The sequence below is a fragment of the Tiliqua scincoides genome, chromosome 9 (assembly GCF_035046505.1).
Source record: "Tiliqua scincoides isolate rTilSci1 chromosome 9, rTilSci1.hap2, whole genome shotgun sequence".
In the NCBI taxonomy this organism is placed as follows: Eukaryota; Metazoa; Chordata; class Lepidosauria; order Squamata; family Scincidae; genus Tiliqua; species Tiliqua scincoides.
In genome coordinates this window covers 45643915-45663612 of record NC_089829.1, presented here as the reverse complement: position 1 = coordinate 45663612, position 19698 = coordinate 45643915, and the positions used below count along the sequence as shown (strand labels likewise).

General features: G+C 44.0%; 1 protein-coding gene across 3 annotated transcripts in view; it reads left to right on the top strand.

The window, feature by feature from the left end:
* Window positions 1-19348, top strand: part of CTCF (CCCTC-binding factor) — a 31227-nt gene extending 11879 nt beyond the window's left edge. For all 3 annotated transcript variants that reach the window (XM_066637521.1, XM_066637520.1, XM_066637522.1), the window contains exons 2-11: window positions 4651-5440; window positions 7048-7218; window positions 7799-7932; window positions 9658-9778; window positions 11628-11777; window positions 12423-12583; window positions 12733-12915; window positions 14183-14318; window positions 15246-15410; window positions 17748-19348. In XM_066637521.1, coding sequence (XP_066493618.1) covers window positions 4660-5440; window positions 7048-7218; window positions 7799-7932; window positions 9658-9778; window positions 11628-11777; window positions 12423-12583; window positions 12733-12915; window positions 14183-14318; window positions 15246-15410; window positions 17748-17929 — 2184 coding nt within the window. In that variant the 5' untranslated portion in view covers window positions 4651-4659 and the 3' untranslated portion in view covers window positions 17930-19348. The remainder of the gene's footprint in view (window positions 1-4650; window positions 5441-7047; window positions 7219-7798; window positions 7933-9657; window positions 9779-11627; window positions 11778-12422; window positions 12584-12732; window positions 12916-14182; window positions 14319-15245; window positions 15411-17747) is intronic.
* The last annotated feature ends 350 nt before the right edge of the window (window positions 19349-19698 follow it).

The window sequence follows — 19698 nt, the reverse complement described above, 5'->3', positions numbered from 1 at the left end:
TCTGAAGCCTGCAGAGGCCTCTGTGGGCTTCAGAATGGCCCCGGAGTGCAAAAAAGTGACTTCCAGTTTCCCAAGCCCCTGGAGTGCTTCCCCAGGCCTCAGAATGCCTTATAAGGGCAAAAAAACATCACTTCCAGTTTCCCTCAGGAAACCAGAAGTCATATTTTTTTTACACTCTGGGGCTATTCTGAAGCACAGCTGCAATCGCCTTTGGAGGATGCCAAAAAGGTGGATTTCATTATCTGTGGGTTTTGGTATCCACAGGGGGTCCAAGAACATATCCTTCATGCTTACTGAGGCACCATCTGTATTCATTGTAGGCCTTGATGCTTTTCTCCTCTGATTTTAAAAATAGGAGGTTTTAGAACAGTACAAAGGCAGTTGATGGCAGATTCCTTCTGACGAAGGTGTTAAATTGTTCTATACCAAACTTGAAACTGGGGACAAACCCCAGTCTAAAGGGACATGATAACAACATGGAGGGGAAGGAAGAGTGTAGAAAAAGGTGCACAATAATTCTGGTGCACTTAACCTCTGAATAAGAAACATGCTTAAAAGCTATTTGTGAGTATTAATGTAAAATGGTAGTCCCACAATCTTATGTGGTAATGGGCCTCTGTATAAGTGCTAAATGGGTTTACCCCAACATTTTAGTCTCAAAATGTAGCACCCCAGACTCCCTTCTGAAAATGTCTTGTGCTTCCTGATTCTCTAATTAAATGCTTTGAAACTTTCTATAGAAAGTGTGCTTTCCAGCAGCCATGCAGTTCCTTCTCTTAAGTACAGTAATTCTCCAGGGTACATACCAGTTTCATTCTGGAGGCTTGTCCAGAGTTGGAACATATGTAAATCAAAACCGCCCACCCTTGCCAGCCCAGCACTTCCGTGCTTGTGCATAAACACTAAAATGGATAAATTTTGATGTTCATAACTTGTGAACCCTATCTGTGTGCAAGAGAGAGATGACGGTTATTTGTGAGAGAGAGAGATGACAGTGGATTTGTTGTTGGGATGTTTCAGAACACTAAATTCTGTGAAAGGGAGAGGTTGTAGAGTGTCAAGCAGGCTAGAGATTTCATTTTGTTCTCTCCTTTTTTGGAGCTTCTGGGCTTTGCTTCCTGTGATTCCCCCCCCCCCTAGTTCCACCTCCTTCCTCAGCCATGCAATGATAAATCAGGCAGTGAAAACCTCATCTTGCCCCCAGTTGCAGGCACATGAGTTGATCTGGCAAGATATGAAATGATTTATTGTGCCGGAAGTGTAGGCAAGAGAGAGAGAATTCCTGGCTGCCTTCAGTAGGTGCAGTGCTGTCACTGACAAGCAAAATCACCCACCCACACTTCTACCCACGTGATCAGCTTCAGGGCCTGGTGATTTAAGAAATCTCGGAGGCGATTCTCCTTGAGCATTTGTACTTAATCTCAGTGCTATCTACAGGGAAGTGCCATTCTGTGGAATGCTGCTGGCAGGGCTTGACTGAACTGAAAGCAACTTTTTAGAACAAAAATAGGCTACTAGGACTGTTTATCGACTGAAGTCAGAATAATGCTGTGATATGGGCTTCTGGAGTCCCAACCTCCCACATTACCAATGCAGCTTAACTCTTGGAGAACCTGTGGAGCTGTTCAGTCCTGGTCCCAGATTAAATGTGTACTTTGTTTTTTTTAAATTACAAATTCTTTCCATTCATATTCCAGCAGGTAGGTGTTGCAGACCACCAGGAGTACCACTTAACTACCAGCCCCATAGCTATGAAACCCCCTCTTCATAAGCAAGAGCTTCAAGAGCAAGCTTTCCAAAAGTCTTTTAAAACAACTTGATAGAGTTGGTTGGCTTTTAATCAGCTGTTTTAAGTGCAATCAAGCCAATGCTGAACATTAGTCCCGTTTATCTAATAGGATTATTAAACACATGGCTTAAGTTAGTGAGATTTTAAAATGCCCAACTTTGATTAAATCATGTCTTCTGTTTCTTAAACCATGCCTTTTTTCCTTATGCAATTTCCCAAAATTCATAATCGGCCAGTGAGACTCTACTTTAAATGTCTGCTCATTTGGAGGCAAGTGTAGTTTCCACAAGATGCAGGACATGTTCAATTGAAGCCCCAAAGTTCTATAATGCTGCTTAATTATCTCCCTTTTCAATGTCATATCATAAACCAGTTATGACAATTTTATTTTGTCTGACTTTAGGGAAGTAAATTCCTTTATCCCCTTTGGGAAGGAGGCCCAAAAGAAACTTGTACCCCCAGTTAAAATTCCTCTCAGAGGGCCTGTTTGTGAACTGCATTGAAAAGCTCAATGTACTTACTTGTAAATAAGTTTGTGACTCCTTGTGTGAAAGTTTGTTTTGGATTTAGCTGTATACTTTTCCCAATTCTTAGTCACACTATTAGCAAATATAATTTTTTAAAGGATTTGTGCAAAATGGTTTATAATAATCCTGAATCATTTTGACAACACTAGAAGAAATGCAGGTTGGGTGCATAATTTGGTTTCCCAAGAGAAAAATGCTTTCCAAGTGCAAGCGACAAGGCAGGTCCATTGAGCCATAAAAGCATGCAATACATTCCTTATACCTTGTCTACTAAATGTCCATCCATGCTACACTCTTCCTGTCAGCCTCTCTGTTCTTGGTTTCAGAGACAAAGTGGATCCCAGGGCCACTCTAATATGTAAGCTTCAATCAGCCTCCTATAACTGATTTACTTGTGTCATAACCTATCCTGAGGGCTTGGAGAGTTTAACATATTCAAAGGAAAATGGTAGACAAGAGTAATTAAATTAAATACCCCCCTCCTTGTTTATGCTGGCCACTGATTGTGGATCTCAAATAACAAGTTCTTGCAATATTATCCTTTATGTCACAATTAAGTTAGTTTTTAAGGTACTGCAAGATTTGTCTTCGTTCTCTCAAATGTTTAAAGTGACCAGGTGTACATACCCACATGCAACACGTGCTTTTTAATGTGAATTGATTTGACCCTCTTTCAGCTTGCTGTCACTGTGTCACAAATGATCTAACTTGGGTAGGTGGGTGAATAACTCTTTTGGATTTGTTTGCATGACTGCCTTAGATAATTAAAAGAACTCCCACCTGATGCAAGGCCCTGACTTCCAAATGCCAGTTCAGATAAAAGCTGTTAGCAGTGTTTTTTGAATTTTCTTACCTCCCCTAAGTTCCAGGGATAAGATTTCTTTTTTAAATAAGCACCTCAACCATGCTAGCTTGCTTTTGCTTCTGTGTTTTTCTTCTTAATCTTCCTCTAACATTTTTGGCTTCCCTTCTCTTTGCTCTTGCAAACAGCATATTGAGCAATTGTAGAACATACATGTCGCCTACTCGTGTGCCTTTTTATCGTCCCCATCAAAATGTCTGAGTGACTGGCATTTGGGCAGTTAAGTTGGCTTCTGTGCCGCTTTTAAAAATTAGCATTTCCACTAGAAAGGGAGAAGAGAAAGTAGAGGGTTGCTTTTTGGTGTTCCTGTAGGGAGGCGCTGCTCTGAAGCACATAGTGTCACGCCAGTGTCCCCTACTGGCTGGAGCTCTCTCTGCAAGAAATGCCCTGCACCCAGTGATTACTTTAGTATGTTTTTTCAGTGCTAAATGTAAGACTCACATTCAGGTGCTTTTGGCTTTAAATATGGGGGGGGGGGTAGAATGCATTACATTGAGTTTCATTCCATGGGTTAGTGGTATGTGACTGTCCTGTTTTGTGTTCATTTTTCCCTGACACTTCTGCTGCAGCAGTCCCAGGGGTACAGAGTTCCTCTCCATAGTCATGAATTTCTCTTTGGAATACTGCATAGTGGTGTACTGTCACTCTGGGATGGGGGAATGGGACAAGACACTTCTCAGAATTTCTCCACCCTTCTGAAAATCAGGAGCGTTTATTTCCCCTTCCCCTCCCTTTTTTACCATGGTGGGAATTTGGGAGGGTATTTCAGATCAGCTTTAGTTTTACTTGGTTAAGGAGAGTTATAAAACAGCCTTGCCCTGCAACCCACTCCCATCAGTTTTTCCCTTACAATGCAAAGGTGGGTGTTCAGAATGCTCAAATGAAACACCAGTCAGTGGGGAGCAGTAAGTTTGCTCTGTGTCCTATAGAAACCGAATGAGAGTCCTATAACTTGCCCCTCCAAATTCTCTGCAGCATGGGGGAGGGCAGGATTTCAGTCTCTGATATTCAGAAGTTTCTCAACAGGTATGCAGATTGTTTCCTGAAGGCATAAATTTTGAAAACTGCTAGTTTTTTGGTGCATAGCTTGCACTGTAAAGTCAGTTCAGGGCAATATTGACTGACCATAATGTGAGAAATCCCCAAAATCAGTAGGTTCCTGTGCTAGAATTCACCCTGCCTGTAGGACTTAAGCATCTGGATATAAAAATGAAATGCACACCAGTTCTTCAACACACTAGGCTTCCCTACATCCTATTTCCAAAATCTTGCTTCAAAATGAAACACCATTCTGTATGGATGTACCTCAGAAGTGTGTAAGGAACAGTAACTGTAGTTTTGCCTGGGTTCTAGCCAGTCTTTTGACAAAATGCATTGTGTCCTGTTTGGATTAAATTACTTAAGTGTCATAATCTTGTAAATTTTCAAAGGCATTGCCTAGGCTGAGTTTTATGTCTCTTATTCCCCATCAGGAAGGTGACATGGAAGGAGAAGCAGTAGAGGCTGTTGGTGAGGAATCTGAAACTTTCATTAAAGGCAAAGAAAGGAAGACGTATCAAAGGCGCCGGGAAGGTGGGCAGGAGGAGGATGCCTGCTCGATGCCACCCAACCAGGCAGATGGGACTGAAGTGGTGCAGGATGTCAACAGTGGCGTCCAGATGGTGATGATGGAACAGCTCGATACGACACTGCTTCAGATGAAGACAGAAGTCATGGAGGGTGCTGTACAGCAGGAAACCGAGGCCACCGTGGATGACACCCAGATCATAACCCTACAGGTTGTGAACATGGAAGAGCAGCCAATAAACCTTGGTGAACTCCAACTTGTCCAGGTGCCCGTCCCGGTATCTGTACCTGTTGCTACCACTTCTGTGGAAGAACTGCAGGGGGCCTATGAAAATGAGGTCTCCAAAGGAGGCCTCCAGGAGGGGGAGCCCATGATCTGCCACACCCTCCCTTTGCCAGAAGGCTTCCAAGTGGTAAAAGTTGGTGCAAACGGCGAGGTGGAAACACTGGAGCAAGGCGAACTTCAGCCGCAGGAAGATCCTAATTGGCAAAAGGACCCAGACTATCAGCCACCAGCCAAAAAGACAAAGAAAACCAAAAAAAGCAAACTTCGTTACACTGAGGAGGGGAAGGATGTGGACGTGTCTGTGTATGATTTTGAAGAGGAGCAGCAGGAAGGCTTGCTGTCTGAGGTCAATGCAGAAAAAGTGGTGGGCAACATGAAGCCACCAAAGCCAACAAAAATTAAAAAGAAAGGTATGTGGGGTCAGGGATTTGACGGTGTGGTGTGGGGGGCACTTTTTTGAGACTTGGGCAGGACTCAAGCTTTGCCTGTCTTGAACACCTTGTCTTCCTAAAGCAAAGAATCTCTCTGGGCTGCAGGTCTTTTAAAACATAGCTGCTGTGATGAATCCCGGTGTTTCTCCAAGATCCCCCGTTTCTTTCTGTGTGTATGTTTTGGGCTCCCCAGCAACTTCTGTGGATTCAGGATGGGAGCTGCCACTTACAGCCCTTGTCCCTTTGTTTTGCAAAATGCCATAAACCTAAGGGGGAGAAACAAGGTTGAGTCAGGAATGTGCCTGCTGATGGGCTCCTGTGCCCCCCAGTTCTCCTGGGAGGCGGATGCCCAGCTGGGTTCACTCCTCCTGTCAGATTGCCAGATGCTTTCATTACAGCCTAGTGATAAAACTTCCAAGTCAGAAGGCAGAGGTGGTTCTTCATTCTAGCTGCCCACAAGCTCGATAGGAGAGGCCCGTTCATGGAAGAAGTGAGAGAAAAGGGATGGCGATCCCATCCTTAAAGCAATTAAGATGGGGAATAAGTCTAGCTAGCAGTCATAAGGGCTTTTGTTAATTTTGCCTATTTGCATTCCTTCCAGCTTGCATACAAAGTCTTCAGTTTAACTTGCAGCTGTGCTTTTTCTGCCAAACCTATCTCCTCATTATCCTGTTCTTGCCCATTTTGTCTCTTCCTTTTTGGTTAGATTTTTAATAAACTGTTAATATTTTAACCTTGGGTCTTCCTGGTCCCTGGTATGGAAAGTGCAGTGGATTGTCATGTCTCCTTGCTCTTCAGGAGCACCTTTGAAAGTGATTTTTATAGGAAACCCCACGGTTCAGTATTTTCCAGGGGGGTGCTGCCCAGACAGCCCCCCTCTATCTGTCCTGGGCTGGTGGCAGTGGATGCACTCTACCAAGGTTTTTCTCTATTCAGCTGCATGTACTTGGAGGGGGAGAGGGGAGTAGGAAAGAAGCAAGCATGCTAACCACTAGATTCTACTGTTCTGGATCAACTTGAGGGTGCTGAGAGCCCCCTCTCTACCATGACAGCTGGTTCTTTGACTGGTTTTGATATCTCAGTTGTGGCCCATTAGAGTCAAGAAAGATGCTTTGCCCTCTTCCTCCACTTTTTCTTTGAAGGATTAAGTGCTGCCATGTGTAGAGACCTGGTTATATGGGTGGCTCAATGGATTATTGTGGTGTAGAGTCAAACTAGATGTGACATTTATAAGCAGCACCGTCTCTTTCTCTTCATGGCGTCTGTGAGGTTATGATCAGGACTCTGGGAGCAGGGTTATATCCTTCTCTACCTCTGTGGTCCCAATCTAGATCTCTCCTCTTGTCTCTCTTCCTTGCTACCTCGGCCTAAAGTAAAAATCCAGAAAGATAGTGATGCTCTTTGACATTGCATCTGGCTTGTCCCCAAGTGCCAGATTTGGGGTCAGGCTGCAATTTTTCTTCAGGTTGAACTGGATTGATTTTCAGAGTAGGAAAACTGTCTTCTACAGTGACACAGTTTACCTTTTCTTGATAGGTCTGAATTAGTTCTGCTAAAGCTATTCCTTGAATTGCTTTTCTGAACAGGGGTGAAGAAGACATTCCAGTGTGAACTGTGCAGTTATACTTGTCCACGCCGTTCTAACCTGGACCGTCACATGAAAAGCCACACTGATGAGAGGCCGCACAAGTGCCACCTCTGTGGCAGAGCCTTCCGGACAGTCACGCTGCTGAGAAACCATCTCAACACTCACACAGGTATTGCTTAGATGATGTGGTCAATACAGTCCTCCCAGTCCACTAACCACTTGAGCATATCAACCAGTCCTTGTGCTTGTCTCTGTATTATGAAGTCTTCTTGTGACTGAGGACTAGAAACTTGATCTCCCAATTCACACTGAGAATTCATTGTTGGGTTTTTTTTAGCAGCTACTAATTGGTCATCTAAAAGGCTATGATCCTGTTCTAAGTTGCAGAATATAGCTTCTAATGGAATGGGAGCAGAATTAAAATAGCCCTCAAAAATGATGTTTCTTTATGAGACACAGATCTGTTACCAAATAATGGAATATCTTTTACAGACAAGGGACTAGAAAAAACCACTTTGCTTAATGCCATTACAGTATTTAGCCTTTTTAAGCATTGATGCCATTAGTGTACTGGCATCTTCAGGGTTTTTTGTTTTTTTTTTACAATTGGTAAATTTTTTTTCCTTTTTGGGGGTGATTCTGTTGCCCATTTCTTTCACTGTTTCAAGGTCCAAAGGAGAAATGTCACAAATAAAGCAGCTGCCTGTTTTCGTGCTCCTTTTCTAATGCCAATTTCTGGTTGCTCTCAGGTACTCGTCCTCACAAGTGCCCCGACTGTGACATGGCCTTTGTGACAAGTGGCGAGTTGGTTCGGCATCGCCGCTACAAACACACTCACGAGAAGCCATTCAAGTGTTCCATGTGTGATTATGCCAGCGTGGAGGTGTGTCTCAAACTGTTTTTTCTTTTCAAGTTTGCAGGTTTATTTTTTTTCCAAGATGGTGGCTGAACGTGCCCTTAGGTGTAAGCAATCTGCTCCCATCTCAGGCTGCCTTCAGAAGCAAATTTCCTTTACATGGGGTCCTTTCTCAGAGATGTCATCCTTCATTCCATTCACTCCTCTGAAAAAGCCATTTTGAGATACCTAGCCACCTCCATCTTCTCTTGTCTCTGTTGCAGAAGCATTTCTAAAATGTGAACTTTTCACAATAGAATTGCATGATAATGAGAGTCAAGAGGTGGCAGTGATGTGGTATCAGATAGTTCTCCATGGGCTTCTAAAGGCTGGCTGTGTGCATGAGTTACTGGGTGGCAGGGGAAATGGTTCTGTAGCTGTTTGAAATGGCTATGTTTGAGATCCAGCAAGTTCTCATTAAACTCACAGACTTGAGGCTTCTGTTTCTTGGAAAACTGCCCCTCCATACCACAAGGCATACCTGGGAGGAATTCTTAAAGCGAAATTGTAAATTATTTTGCAACTGTTATGAGTTTGAACAGTTGCAAAATAATTTATAAACCCTGCTTTAAGAATTACTCCCAGGTATGCTTTGTACCTGGAAGGAACCTCGGTTTCAGAGTTCGTTCTTAGCTGCAGTGTGTCATCACATCGCAGCTAAAATCTAGCTTTGACGATTTCCCAAGGAACCTAATTCTTTCTCCCTAGCTGTTACTTAGAGTTGCACTGTTAGTCTGAGAAACATACTCTTCTAACAACCCGGTCCTCCCCAATGGTGCCAAAATGGCTCTTCTAACAACCCGGTCCTCCCCAGTGGTGCCAAAATGGCTACTGTTGTATCCAGTGGGGCTAGGGAGGCTGCTGAAAGTCTCCTCAGGGGAAGGGGGCTTTTGCCCCCTAAGAAAAGCCCCATGCCCCTCACTAAGGCTATTCAAAAGACTGTGCCAGCTAAGTCTTGCTCAGGTCTTGTTCAGTGAGACTTCGTTCAGATAAGTGTGTGTGGGACTGCAGCCTAAATCATGTTCTGAGAAGCACCTCTTCTAAAGATAATCTGCTTATAATTAAATGGCAGCTACAAGGGATTGTATGTGGTGGACAGCCACTTGGTTTCCAAGAGCGGCTTATGGTAGACTTGCTGTCTTAAATAAAAAAGTTCAGCATTCCATTGAGCAAACATAGAAACCCTTTTCAGACCACCTTCTCTACATGTATAGTGAATGTGTGGGATTGTACTTCTGGCCCCATTCCAAAGTCCAGCTTGTTTCCAAGCTCCACATGTTCAGTCAGAGGTCTGAAAAGAGATGCCTTCAGGTGCAGACACTCTGTATATTAAGGGGCTTTGATCCTGTGGATGCCCTGACTGTATGGAGTGCACACAGTTGTAAATGCATAAGAGCTCCTTTTCCAGATCTTCTGCTGAATATGCAGGTTGGAGAGGGAATGCTTTTTTGACAGTGATCTGATGTTGCAGTCTTTCTGGCCCCTACCTCGACCAGTTCACTCTGTGAAGGACTGAAAATGGTTATAAACCACTGAAAATAGCAATCTGTCCCAACAGGTATTGTAGCGCCTTGGCTGTTCTTACCTTCTGTCTGTTCCCCTTTGGAGCCAAAGAAGCTGAAAACTTCTAAAGTCACTCAGTTCTTTAGGGGAAGGCAGTTGCCTTGAACTCTGTCTTCATGTCACTAATCTTGTTGTGTTTGGGGATTTCAGGTCAGCAAGTTGAAACGCCACATTCGCTCTCACACAGGGGAGCGTCCATTCCAGTGCAGCTTGTGCAGCTACGCCAGCAGGGACACTTACAAACTGAAGAGGCACATGAGAACCCATTCTGGTACAGATAACACTCTAGCAATGGTGGTGGGATGGGGACCAGCATGTGATGGAACATGTCTCTGCACTGTTTCTTTGCGGTATAAAACCTGTGAGGAAAAACAGATTTGGTGGCAGCTCTGGATTGCCTCTAAAGAAAGAGGGGACATATAACATCTTAGTGGCTTTGCATAAAGGCCATCTTTGTAGTCTGCATTGCTTGGATCCACATTAACGCCTAGGGTGGCTTGCAGGAGCCTTGCTAGCCCTTTTGCTGTAACAGTTGTCCCTACTTTTTCACAAACTATTTCAACACACATAGCAACTAGTCTTGCCCTATAGTCTTCAGCTGTTCTTCCTAACTAGCAGCATGGGACCCAGTTTTTTAATTAGATTTCTGCCTTCCATCTTGTCTCCTCTCTCTTTCTCGGGGCATGTCTGCATTGAAGGCCTTCTGGTTTAACAAGCCGCCCTAGGAAACCCTGAGAATTCTAATGGCAGTAGTGTACAGGCATCCCCCCATATCTGTGGTTTCACTTATGCACACGTCTACCCCCCTCCCCGCACCCATTAGAGTACCTTGGTTTTTCTGTAGTAAGGATTGAAGCACAGGTGTTTATTGCCTAACCAAGGAACATTCTTGCTTCACTTAAAAATGTGTCATGCAGGCAACCAGTCTGCACACAAGAGGGAGACTAACCAAATATTCTGTTAGTCTTCTCCCTGTAGTGTGCAGGAAGATTAACTGCATGCCATGTTCTTCAGTGAAGCAAGAATGTTCCTTTAACAAGAAACATCTATGCTTCAATCCCTGTTATAGAAAAACAAAGGTAATAGAGGATTTTTTTGTTAAAAACAGAGAACACCACCATTTTGTGTTTAAAATATCTGAATAAAAACACAAAACATAGCATTTTAGCGTTTAAGCCATTTCTGCCCAACGTTGCATATATGCAAAAGGGATCACATGTGTATACATGTGGGCTGGGCAGAAATGGCTAAGATACTTTCCAGAAATTAAAATAGATTACTTTTCCAGTTAAAAATAATCCTGTGGCTGCATCTGCTGACACTGTCACCTATATCAACTACCTAGTACACTTTTAAAGTGTTTAAAATTAATAAAAATAAGAACTTGGAATAAAAATACAACACCACTTTCTGCCTTTCAAATCACAAAATCTGCCAAAAAAAAACACAAAAAACCAGTTTTCAAACAACCCTTGTAACAGACAGAGGGAGCTGCTACCATATTTATATAGGGTTCTCTTTATCTTATGTTTCCATATCCGCGGGGGTGGCCTGGAATGGAACGCCTACGGATACAGGGGAACACCTGACTACAGGACAAAACTACAGTTCCCATGAATGGGATGGGAGGTGGAGACCTGTGACACTTCCTTAACATAAAGCTGGTATACTTCGGTACAAATATACATCCTTCCTCTCGCCAGATCTTTTTACTTTTTAAAAAAAAGAAAAGAAAAAAAGCAGATGTGCCACTAATGCAACCCATCCTAGACCAGGCTGTGACCTATTTACAGATTCCAATGACCCACTAGGTGAAGAGCAATACTCTAACTAGACATCAAAAACGGAAATTTCCTGATGTCAGATTTCAGTGGCTGTGGCCGGAATGGAAATTAGGGTGCAGAAGAGACACTGGCAATCAGAGAGCACCTATTACTGTTGTCTCTTACTTGCATCACTTGAAGATCTTGTTCTTCTCTTTAAAGTGTTTGCCCTGTCAAGGCTTTGACAAGGTCTCTCCAATGCTATCTCTTTCCCCCACCCCCAATGTCAGTGATGTTTCTGCCAATAAATTAGCCTTCTGGGCTAACCACTTGTCTCTCCTTCCCCCTTTCTGAAAGGTGAGAAGCCCTATGAGTGTTACATTTGCCACGCTCGCTTCACCCAGAGTGGGACGATGAAGATGCACATCCTTCAGAAGCACACGGAGAATGTGGCCAAGTTTCACTGCCCCCACTGTGACACTGTCATTGCACGGAAGAGTGACCTGGGTGAGTGACTTAAGACTGAGGATCCATCCTCTCACTAAAGATGTGGTTAATTGAAATCACTGGACGCTGCCTCTGAGATTCAAAGTGCATTGCTGGATTTGGTGGCATTTTAATGGTCCCAAGAATGTGTTGATGACAAATGACTTGGTCCTGCTGCTTAGATATGCTGGCCTGGCCCTGCCAGGATGAAGCACCTTTTTGGAACCATGTGGAAGCTGCTTTGCACTCCTTGCAGTAGAGCAGACTATGACCTGCTCTGTGTATTTACTGGGTTGCCTTTTTGGGTCCACTCTTCCCCCCCCCCCCATGAGGATTAGACAACTGTTTTCCCATGACGGCTAGATAATGGCTTTCCAAAGTGGACACTTAAAATATGAGAATAATGTTAAATTCTGCACTAGTTATTGGACTCTACTGATCCAGGTATGCAGTCAGAACTTGGTGTGCTAATCCCAGTTTGCCCTGGGGCTCCAAACCAAGTAGTAATTTTGATAAAAGAAAATCAAATACAGAATGCTAAAATAGCATAGGCTAAACCACTTAGCGTAGGTCAACAGTGCAGTGATTGCTGGCTCAGCTAAACTTTTAACGTTTCAGTGAACTCAGTGTGAGCACCTGTAGACGTGGTTTGTTGACTTTTACTAGGTGTCCATTTGCGGAAGCAGCATTCCTATATTGAGCAGGGCAAGAAGTGTCGTTACTGTGATGCTGTGTTCCATGAGCGATACGCACTCATCCAGCACCAGAAGTCTCACAAGAATGAGAAGCGTTTCAAGTGCGACCAGTGTGACTATGCATGTCGACAGGTGAGACAGTGTAATTCTTTTAAGAATGTTGCCCTTAATCTGGCAGTGTGAGATGTGGAAAATTGTTAGCCTACTCAAATCTCTTAATGATGTGCTATAGACTAATGGTGCTTTCCTACTGACTTGTTTCTGGGTTCTGGGTCCTTTAGGAACGGCACATGATCATGCACAAGAGAACCCACACTGGGGAAAAGCCTTACGCCTGTAGCCATTGTGATAAAACCTTCCGCCAGAAGCAGCTGCTTGATATGCACTTCAAGCGCTACCACGACCCGAACTTTGTCCCAGCTGCCTTTGTCTGCTCCAAGTGTGGCAAAACCTTCACACGCCGTGTAAGTGCTCCAATTGTGTTGGAGGTGTGGTGGTTCTAAAGAGTAGTTCTTAAACTGATACCAGAGTCTTGGGCACTTCTCTGCCCAAAGAGAGAGAACTTATTTTCTTTAAAAGATTTGTGTGTGGGTGTGTGTGTCAAATTTTTTTTTTGTCTCTGCTTTCTAGTTCAAAACTAGACCCAAGGTGTCTCAAGGAGTCAACAAAACACAAGCTGCTAACAAAAATAAATAACATTTCAATAAGCAGCAGTGAAATAAAAGAAAATATCCAAGTAACAGATGAAAATTGCTACAGAAAAGCAGGAGGAGAAAACCAGCAAAATAACATGCAGGCCTAAGGCCTGCTTGAACAAACTGATTTTCAGGGGGTGGTAAAATGCAGCCAAAGGGTGGGAGGCATACAGATCCAAGGACTGAAAATCTTTCTATCCCTCAGTATACTTTTCCCAGGGTAGCCAGCAGATACACATGCAAACAAAATCATAAATCTGCTAATTAGAATAATGTATCAGATAAAGCAGCAAGGCAATAAAAATCACAGTGGTAGTTCACCACATGGAAGAATCCAAAGGCCTGGGGAAAATAAAAAAATTTTAAAAAAAATCTTTGCCTTGCTGCAGAAAGATATCAGAGAGGGCGCTAGAGATTTCCAGCAACTGCTGGATTTCCCAGAGCATCTCAAGCAAATAATGAAAGAAGGAATGTGATTGAATTTAGTCTTCTCTCATTTTCTTTAAGAGCAAATGCCAGATGCAGGTGAGGGCACCAGTACGCAGGTTGTGTCTTGCTGTCTTTTGTGCTCCCTGAAGCATTTGGTGGGCCACTCTGTGTACAGGAAGCTGGACTAGGTGGGTCTTTGACCTGATCCAGCAGGGCTCTTATGTTCTAACTCATTCAGCAGTTTTGTGATTTTTAAAAGATGACATGTGTATTGAGGTTTGCAAAGTATAAAGAAACTGCCTTCTAGTCTTGATCCCCAGAAAATGTTTTGGCATCTGAATCTTTCCTGTCATACACTTGCTAAGATGTGCATCCTTGTGGACTGGAGGGTGGGCTGCTCAGAAGAGTGTGCTGAAAGCACTGAGCTTGTCCCTGCAGCCATATGTTGGGGCTTGGTGTCTGCTTTGGCAATTTGTGCCATTGCTTATGTGTTGTTGAGATTGAAATCTGTACTTGTATCTTGGAGGTGATGGGTCCATGATGGACTTCAGGCATCTATCATTGGAGGCTGTCAACTTCTAATGCTTGCCTTCTCTCCCCTGGTTAGAACACCATGGCCAGACACGCAGATAACTGCACAGGCCCTGATGGGGTAGAAGGAGAGAACGGAGGTGAGCCCAAGAAGGGGAAACGTGGCCGAAAGAGAAAGATGCGCTCCAAGAAAGAGGACTCTTCTGATAGTGGTAAGGTCTATGTGCCATCTCACAAACTGAGCTATCTTAGCTTTGCCTGGTGGGTGCATACCTGTACAGGCAACGTAGTATCATTACCTAGCCTTTTAGTTTTCAGCAGGTTACTTGACAATGACCCTTCAGCTCTCTGCCAGCTTCTTAACTCTCCTTCCTTCCCCCGGCCCCCCGCCCAAGCTTCAGAATTCTGTATGCTGCAGTAGTCCAAAGCCTTCATTGTGGCTTAAAAAGATACACACAAAAAGAGGTGAACAGGTTTTTCCCGTTGGGCCATGGCTTACTTCCTCATACATGCATATATGTAGGTGGGCAACTGGGGGGGGGAGGAAAATCCTAATAGAGGCAGGGTGTTGAGTTACTTGCTGATCAGATGCTGGGATATACGTATCCTGACACTTGCTGGGCTCTGACCAGTTAGTGGCTAGGAGTGGCACAAATTTATGAGCAGAATCTACTGAATTTCAAAGTCTGTACAGCTCTGGAGGATATTGCAGGACGTGTTGGAAAAAGTGAAGTTCATAGTTAAGTCACTGGTGTGAATGCTTGCAACTTGATATCCCACCAGCCATAGCTTGGTGTTGCTGAAGAAGGTCCTTGGGCAACTTTCACAAGTGAAGTGGTGCAACATTTCTCTCTTTCTCCCTGCTCCAGCAGGGTGTGTATTCATAGCTTTCTCTTCCTGTTTTCCCATTGCCTTCTTTTGATTCCATTGCGGGAAAGTCCTAGAAACATGGAAGACTATTTTGCTGTTGCATTCTGGGTTTCTTCACTATTTGGGGCTCTCTTCCTCTGCAGCTCAGCCACTTCAGAACTCTGGGTTTCATTCATTCAAGCTTGAACTTGAGGCAATGGTTTGGTCTATGCTGTCAGAAGCCTGTCCTGATTGGCTTTCCTCATGTGTATCACTTTTTTATATTGAAGAGGAAAATGCAGAGCCAGAGTTGGATGATAATGAGGAGGAGGAAGAGACGGCAGTTGAAATAGAGGCTGAACCAGAAGTAGAACCTGTGGCTCCAGCACCGCCACCAGCAAAGAAGCGGAGAGGAAGGCCGCCAGGCAAAGCCAATCAACCAAAACAGCCCCAGCGTAAGTGCTGAGTTGGGGGAGCAGGACAGTGTTGTGGTCCTTTTATTCAGGGTCCAGTGTTTGGCAAGGTGGACTGTGAGAACAAACCAGGTAAAGTAAGCAGTGGCATAGCTAAGGAGGAGCAGGGGATACATTGCCCCAGGTACCCTGAGGGGGTGCCAACCTTCACCCTCAACAGCAAATCCTGAGCCAGAGCTGTCCTACCCACAGCATGGGGGCGGGTGTGCAGGATAAGGTACTGCAGCTGCAAGGACACCTTGCTGCTGCAGTACTCTCTCCTGTGTGCTGCTCCAAGTGCCATAATCCAGAAGTAATTGGCTGTAGCGTCATCACATTACCGCACAAAGGAAGATCAGTAGCTCATGCAAGTCACACTCTGTCCCTCAACTTTGCAGTTGCAGGGATCAGCAGCCTGAATATTTTCACTATCCTAAAAAGACTAGTGTTTCCCAAACGATGAGCTGTGGCACCTGAGGGTTGCAGAAAACTTGCAGGAGCGCTGCAGGATGTCCCCTGCATCCTCTTCTTCCTGGCTTTCCCAGGCACAGCCATCTTGGATCATATGAAGTCTAGCATGATTCAAGATGGTGGTTTCCAGGAGAGCTGGGGAAAAAAGACACCCCCCCCCATGAAAGAAGGGCACCATGACCACGGTAAGTTTAGGAACTGCTGGGCTAGACTGATGGGATTGGGGTTGCAATTGATGTTCTTAAGAATGTCCATCCTGTACTAGACTATGAGTTGGCACATGCTCAGGCAGATGGATAATTCCTGACTGTAGTTAACACTCACGTTGCTAAACATTTCCATATCCCATAAACTAAGTTGAACTTGCATGACCAAATCTGGTCAGCTGGTCTCTCTAATGACCCTGGGATGGATATTAATGAGCATTTTGTCTTCTGATATGGCTCAACATTTGTTCAAATGGCAGGCCAGTTCATATTCATAAGGCTTAGAAAATTTGGCTGTCCAAAAAGAGGGTTGACACAGAAACACAGTACCAGGATACAGTGACACAGAGCTTTTCTGTAAGTGGACACAAGCTGCTTGTGTGAACTCTTCCATAAGCAATCCTCAAATTAAAAATTAAAAAAAAAACTGTCTCTCAAATGCAAGTTAAACAAGTGTGTGTAATATATATATCAGGATACATTTAGTCTGGTGGTGTTTCATGAGCAGTGCTCAATTATGCTCAACTAGATACAGATTCCCCCCAGCCTTCCCATACCAACATGATACTTGAACTATCATAGGCAGAAATCAGTTCTGCCAGCCATCCTGGATATTGTTTAAGGGAGGCCTTTGCCAGGTTCTGCTGCATAGTTGTCAGTGAGTACAGTCTTCATCCACCCAGGCTAAAATTAAATGAAATATGTGCTGCAGCAGTTTCTGTTAATGGATTTGCTCCCTTGGCCTAAACCTGGATCCAGTAGCATTGGTGCTCTGTTTTGGCTTGAGCTGCATACACAGTGCTCAGAATCAAATGGAAGATTCCTCTGCACCCAGGCAATCCAAATTCTGTACCAAGAAAATCTAGTCTGCAATCTGTAGCAATGAAACAAATCAGTATTTTCTAATCATGGGTCAGGAATAGAGTACTGAGGTCCCTGAACTTCCTCTGAACATACAGGCCCCTTGTAATCATTCAAACAGTTCTCTGGCTTTTTGCAGCAGACATTGCCCACACAATTCCAAGCATATATATCTTGGCAGCTAGTTTAAGGCAGTGTTCTTCTCCAACCTTGGGATCCTGACCCCAGTGGGGTCACAAGTGCTACTTACAGGAGCAAGATATGTTAAGACCATTGGACTACAGCACTGCCAGGTAAAAGGGGAAGCGTGTGTTGTACCTCTTCAGGTACCTGGAAATTATTTCCCAGTCCTACTCAGGTTCTTAGCAACTGTGCTAAAATAGCTTTCACTAGTGCCAGGATTCATGGAAACTTGCTGCTCTCTCTAATAAGAATATTTGGTTACAGTGAACAATGCTGGAAGAGCATAATGGGGGTGGGGAGTGGGCAGATAGAGTCCCAGGAGGGAGTCGGGATTGATGGTGGGTCCCCAGTCCCATTTTTTCTTCATTGGGGTTGTGGCACATAAAAGCTAAATACTACTGCTGTAAGCCATAAACTTGCTTCTGTCTTTACCCCAGAAAGTTGGGAAACTGGTTTTTGCACCTAGTATCACTTTTGTGCTTGCACATGTGCGCACACACAGTCTAGCTATGGGTTTCTTGGACAGCAACCTAGAGGTGCTCTTATAGAGTCTCTCCAGAGAGTCTGACCTTTTTCCCCTCTCTCCCCCCCCCTTCCCTTTCCTATTTTGGCTCACTAGCAACGGCAATCATTCAGGTGGAAGACCAGAACACTGGTGCAATTGAAAACATTATAGTGGAAGTCAAGAAAGAGCCCGAAGCAGAGACTGTAGGAGCCGCAGTGGGGTCTCAGCCAGCTGCAGTGGAAGCGCCCAATGGAGACCTCACCCCGGAGATGATACTCAGCATGATGGACCGGTGATGGAGGACAGGTTGTGCTCTGACTGGACTGGCCTGGGCTCTTTTGAAGTGGCTCAATCCCTTTGTTGGTTTTTGTTTTTCCTTTTTACCTTATTTTTGGCTTTGGGAAATGCATCATTTTTAGACCATTTTACCAAACAACCCGGGAAACAAAACTTCAAATGATGATAGAAAGTGATTTGCCTGGAACTCTTTCTCTCTGTTTAGTGTTAGCATAACAGGATCATGAACATGGGGCAATTTTTGAGTCCCTGTGGGTCTCCTGCAGGCTGCTTGATCCAGTTAATGCTGCACTGCATTGTAGTGAGAGGCCACGGACAGCCTTCACACAGACGCGTGGACACCCTGACTGGAGTGCTCACACACCCACCGCTCTGGATCTGTTTGAGCGTTCCTTGAAGCTCTCTGGCCTTGGTTTTTGCTCTCTAGAGGTTTTTAATTGTAAATGCAGACTCAGGAGGGTTGTAAAACTTTTATTGCATTTTTGGTTTTGCTTTCCCCTCACCCCCCTCCTCCACTGACTGGCTCTTGTGTCAGCACCGTAGGTTTGGCATGCTCCAGCTGGTGTCTCTTCCTCCCGGTTGCTTTGCTTTCTGCAGAGCATCTCTGTAATGATCAAGCTTTGTAAATAACTTTTTTTACATTTTAATCTTTTTTCCATTTAATTAAGAGGGTGGGGAGGGGTGGGTGGGGAGTGGAGTTTAAAAAGAGCCCCGTCATTTTAACGGTTGCAAAAAAGAATTATGCAGGAATTGGTAATGAATTGAACTTCAGAAGCTATCACGTTAGTGGAAGAATGCCACCCAAGTCTGCACGTAGGATGACAGAAATCCGTACTCCAGCTCGGTTCCTAAGCACTTGGACTTGGCATTGGAAACGTCTCACTTCTGCCCCTTTTGGTTTTTGTTGGATTTTTTTTTTTTTTGAGTTTCAGATTTTCACAACTCCGTTTTCTTTATTCCATTTTTTTCTGTTTATGAATTCTGTGTTGAAAGCCGAGGTGGTAATTCGTCATGGGGGCCTCCCAAGCCCTTGAAACCTAGGCCAGGAAATTTTACTAGGTCAGTAATTATAAGATTTTTTTTTTGAGTCTTTAATTGAAAAGAAAAAAAGAATAATGTGAAATACAAATGATGCCTGTATATTGAACCGTCACATGTTTAAAAACGTAAGCTTTTTATAGAGCCTCAGTCTTGCTGATTTCAAAAGAATTTTCTTCTATGTATCGCTTTTAAGAGAGCTATCAGGTTAGCTATCCAATTCTAGGTTGATGCATTTTTGTACTTAGCTGTACCGTGTGATATTTTTCATTATTTTAGGAAACCAACATGAGATAAAATGTTATAAAAATACATAATGGGGTTTGGACTCTGGGAAGGAGAATATACTGCTGTACAGCTAATAAATAATAATGAATTAATGTGTGTGCCACATTTCTGCCTCCTCGGAATCTCAAGCAAGTTATCTGAGCTGGTGGGTAGAGTCAGGCTAAGATGGCTGGCTCATAGACCTCTTCAGCTGAAGGAAAGAAATGCATACTGGCCTTCCACATTTTGGGTTCATGGTGTTGTAATGTTAAAATGGAACCTATGTCTCACAGAAAGCTGCAGCCTGTGCAGGAAATATAGCCTTCCCTTAGTACACTGTGCATGCCAAAGCCAGAAACATAAGTAAACATATGCATTTGTTTTCCCACTTCTAACAGGTACTGCAAACTTTAGGCTGCTTTTTGTATTCTTTATTTTCCCCCTCTGGCTGCATCACTAGCCA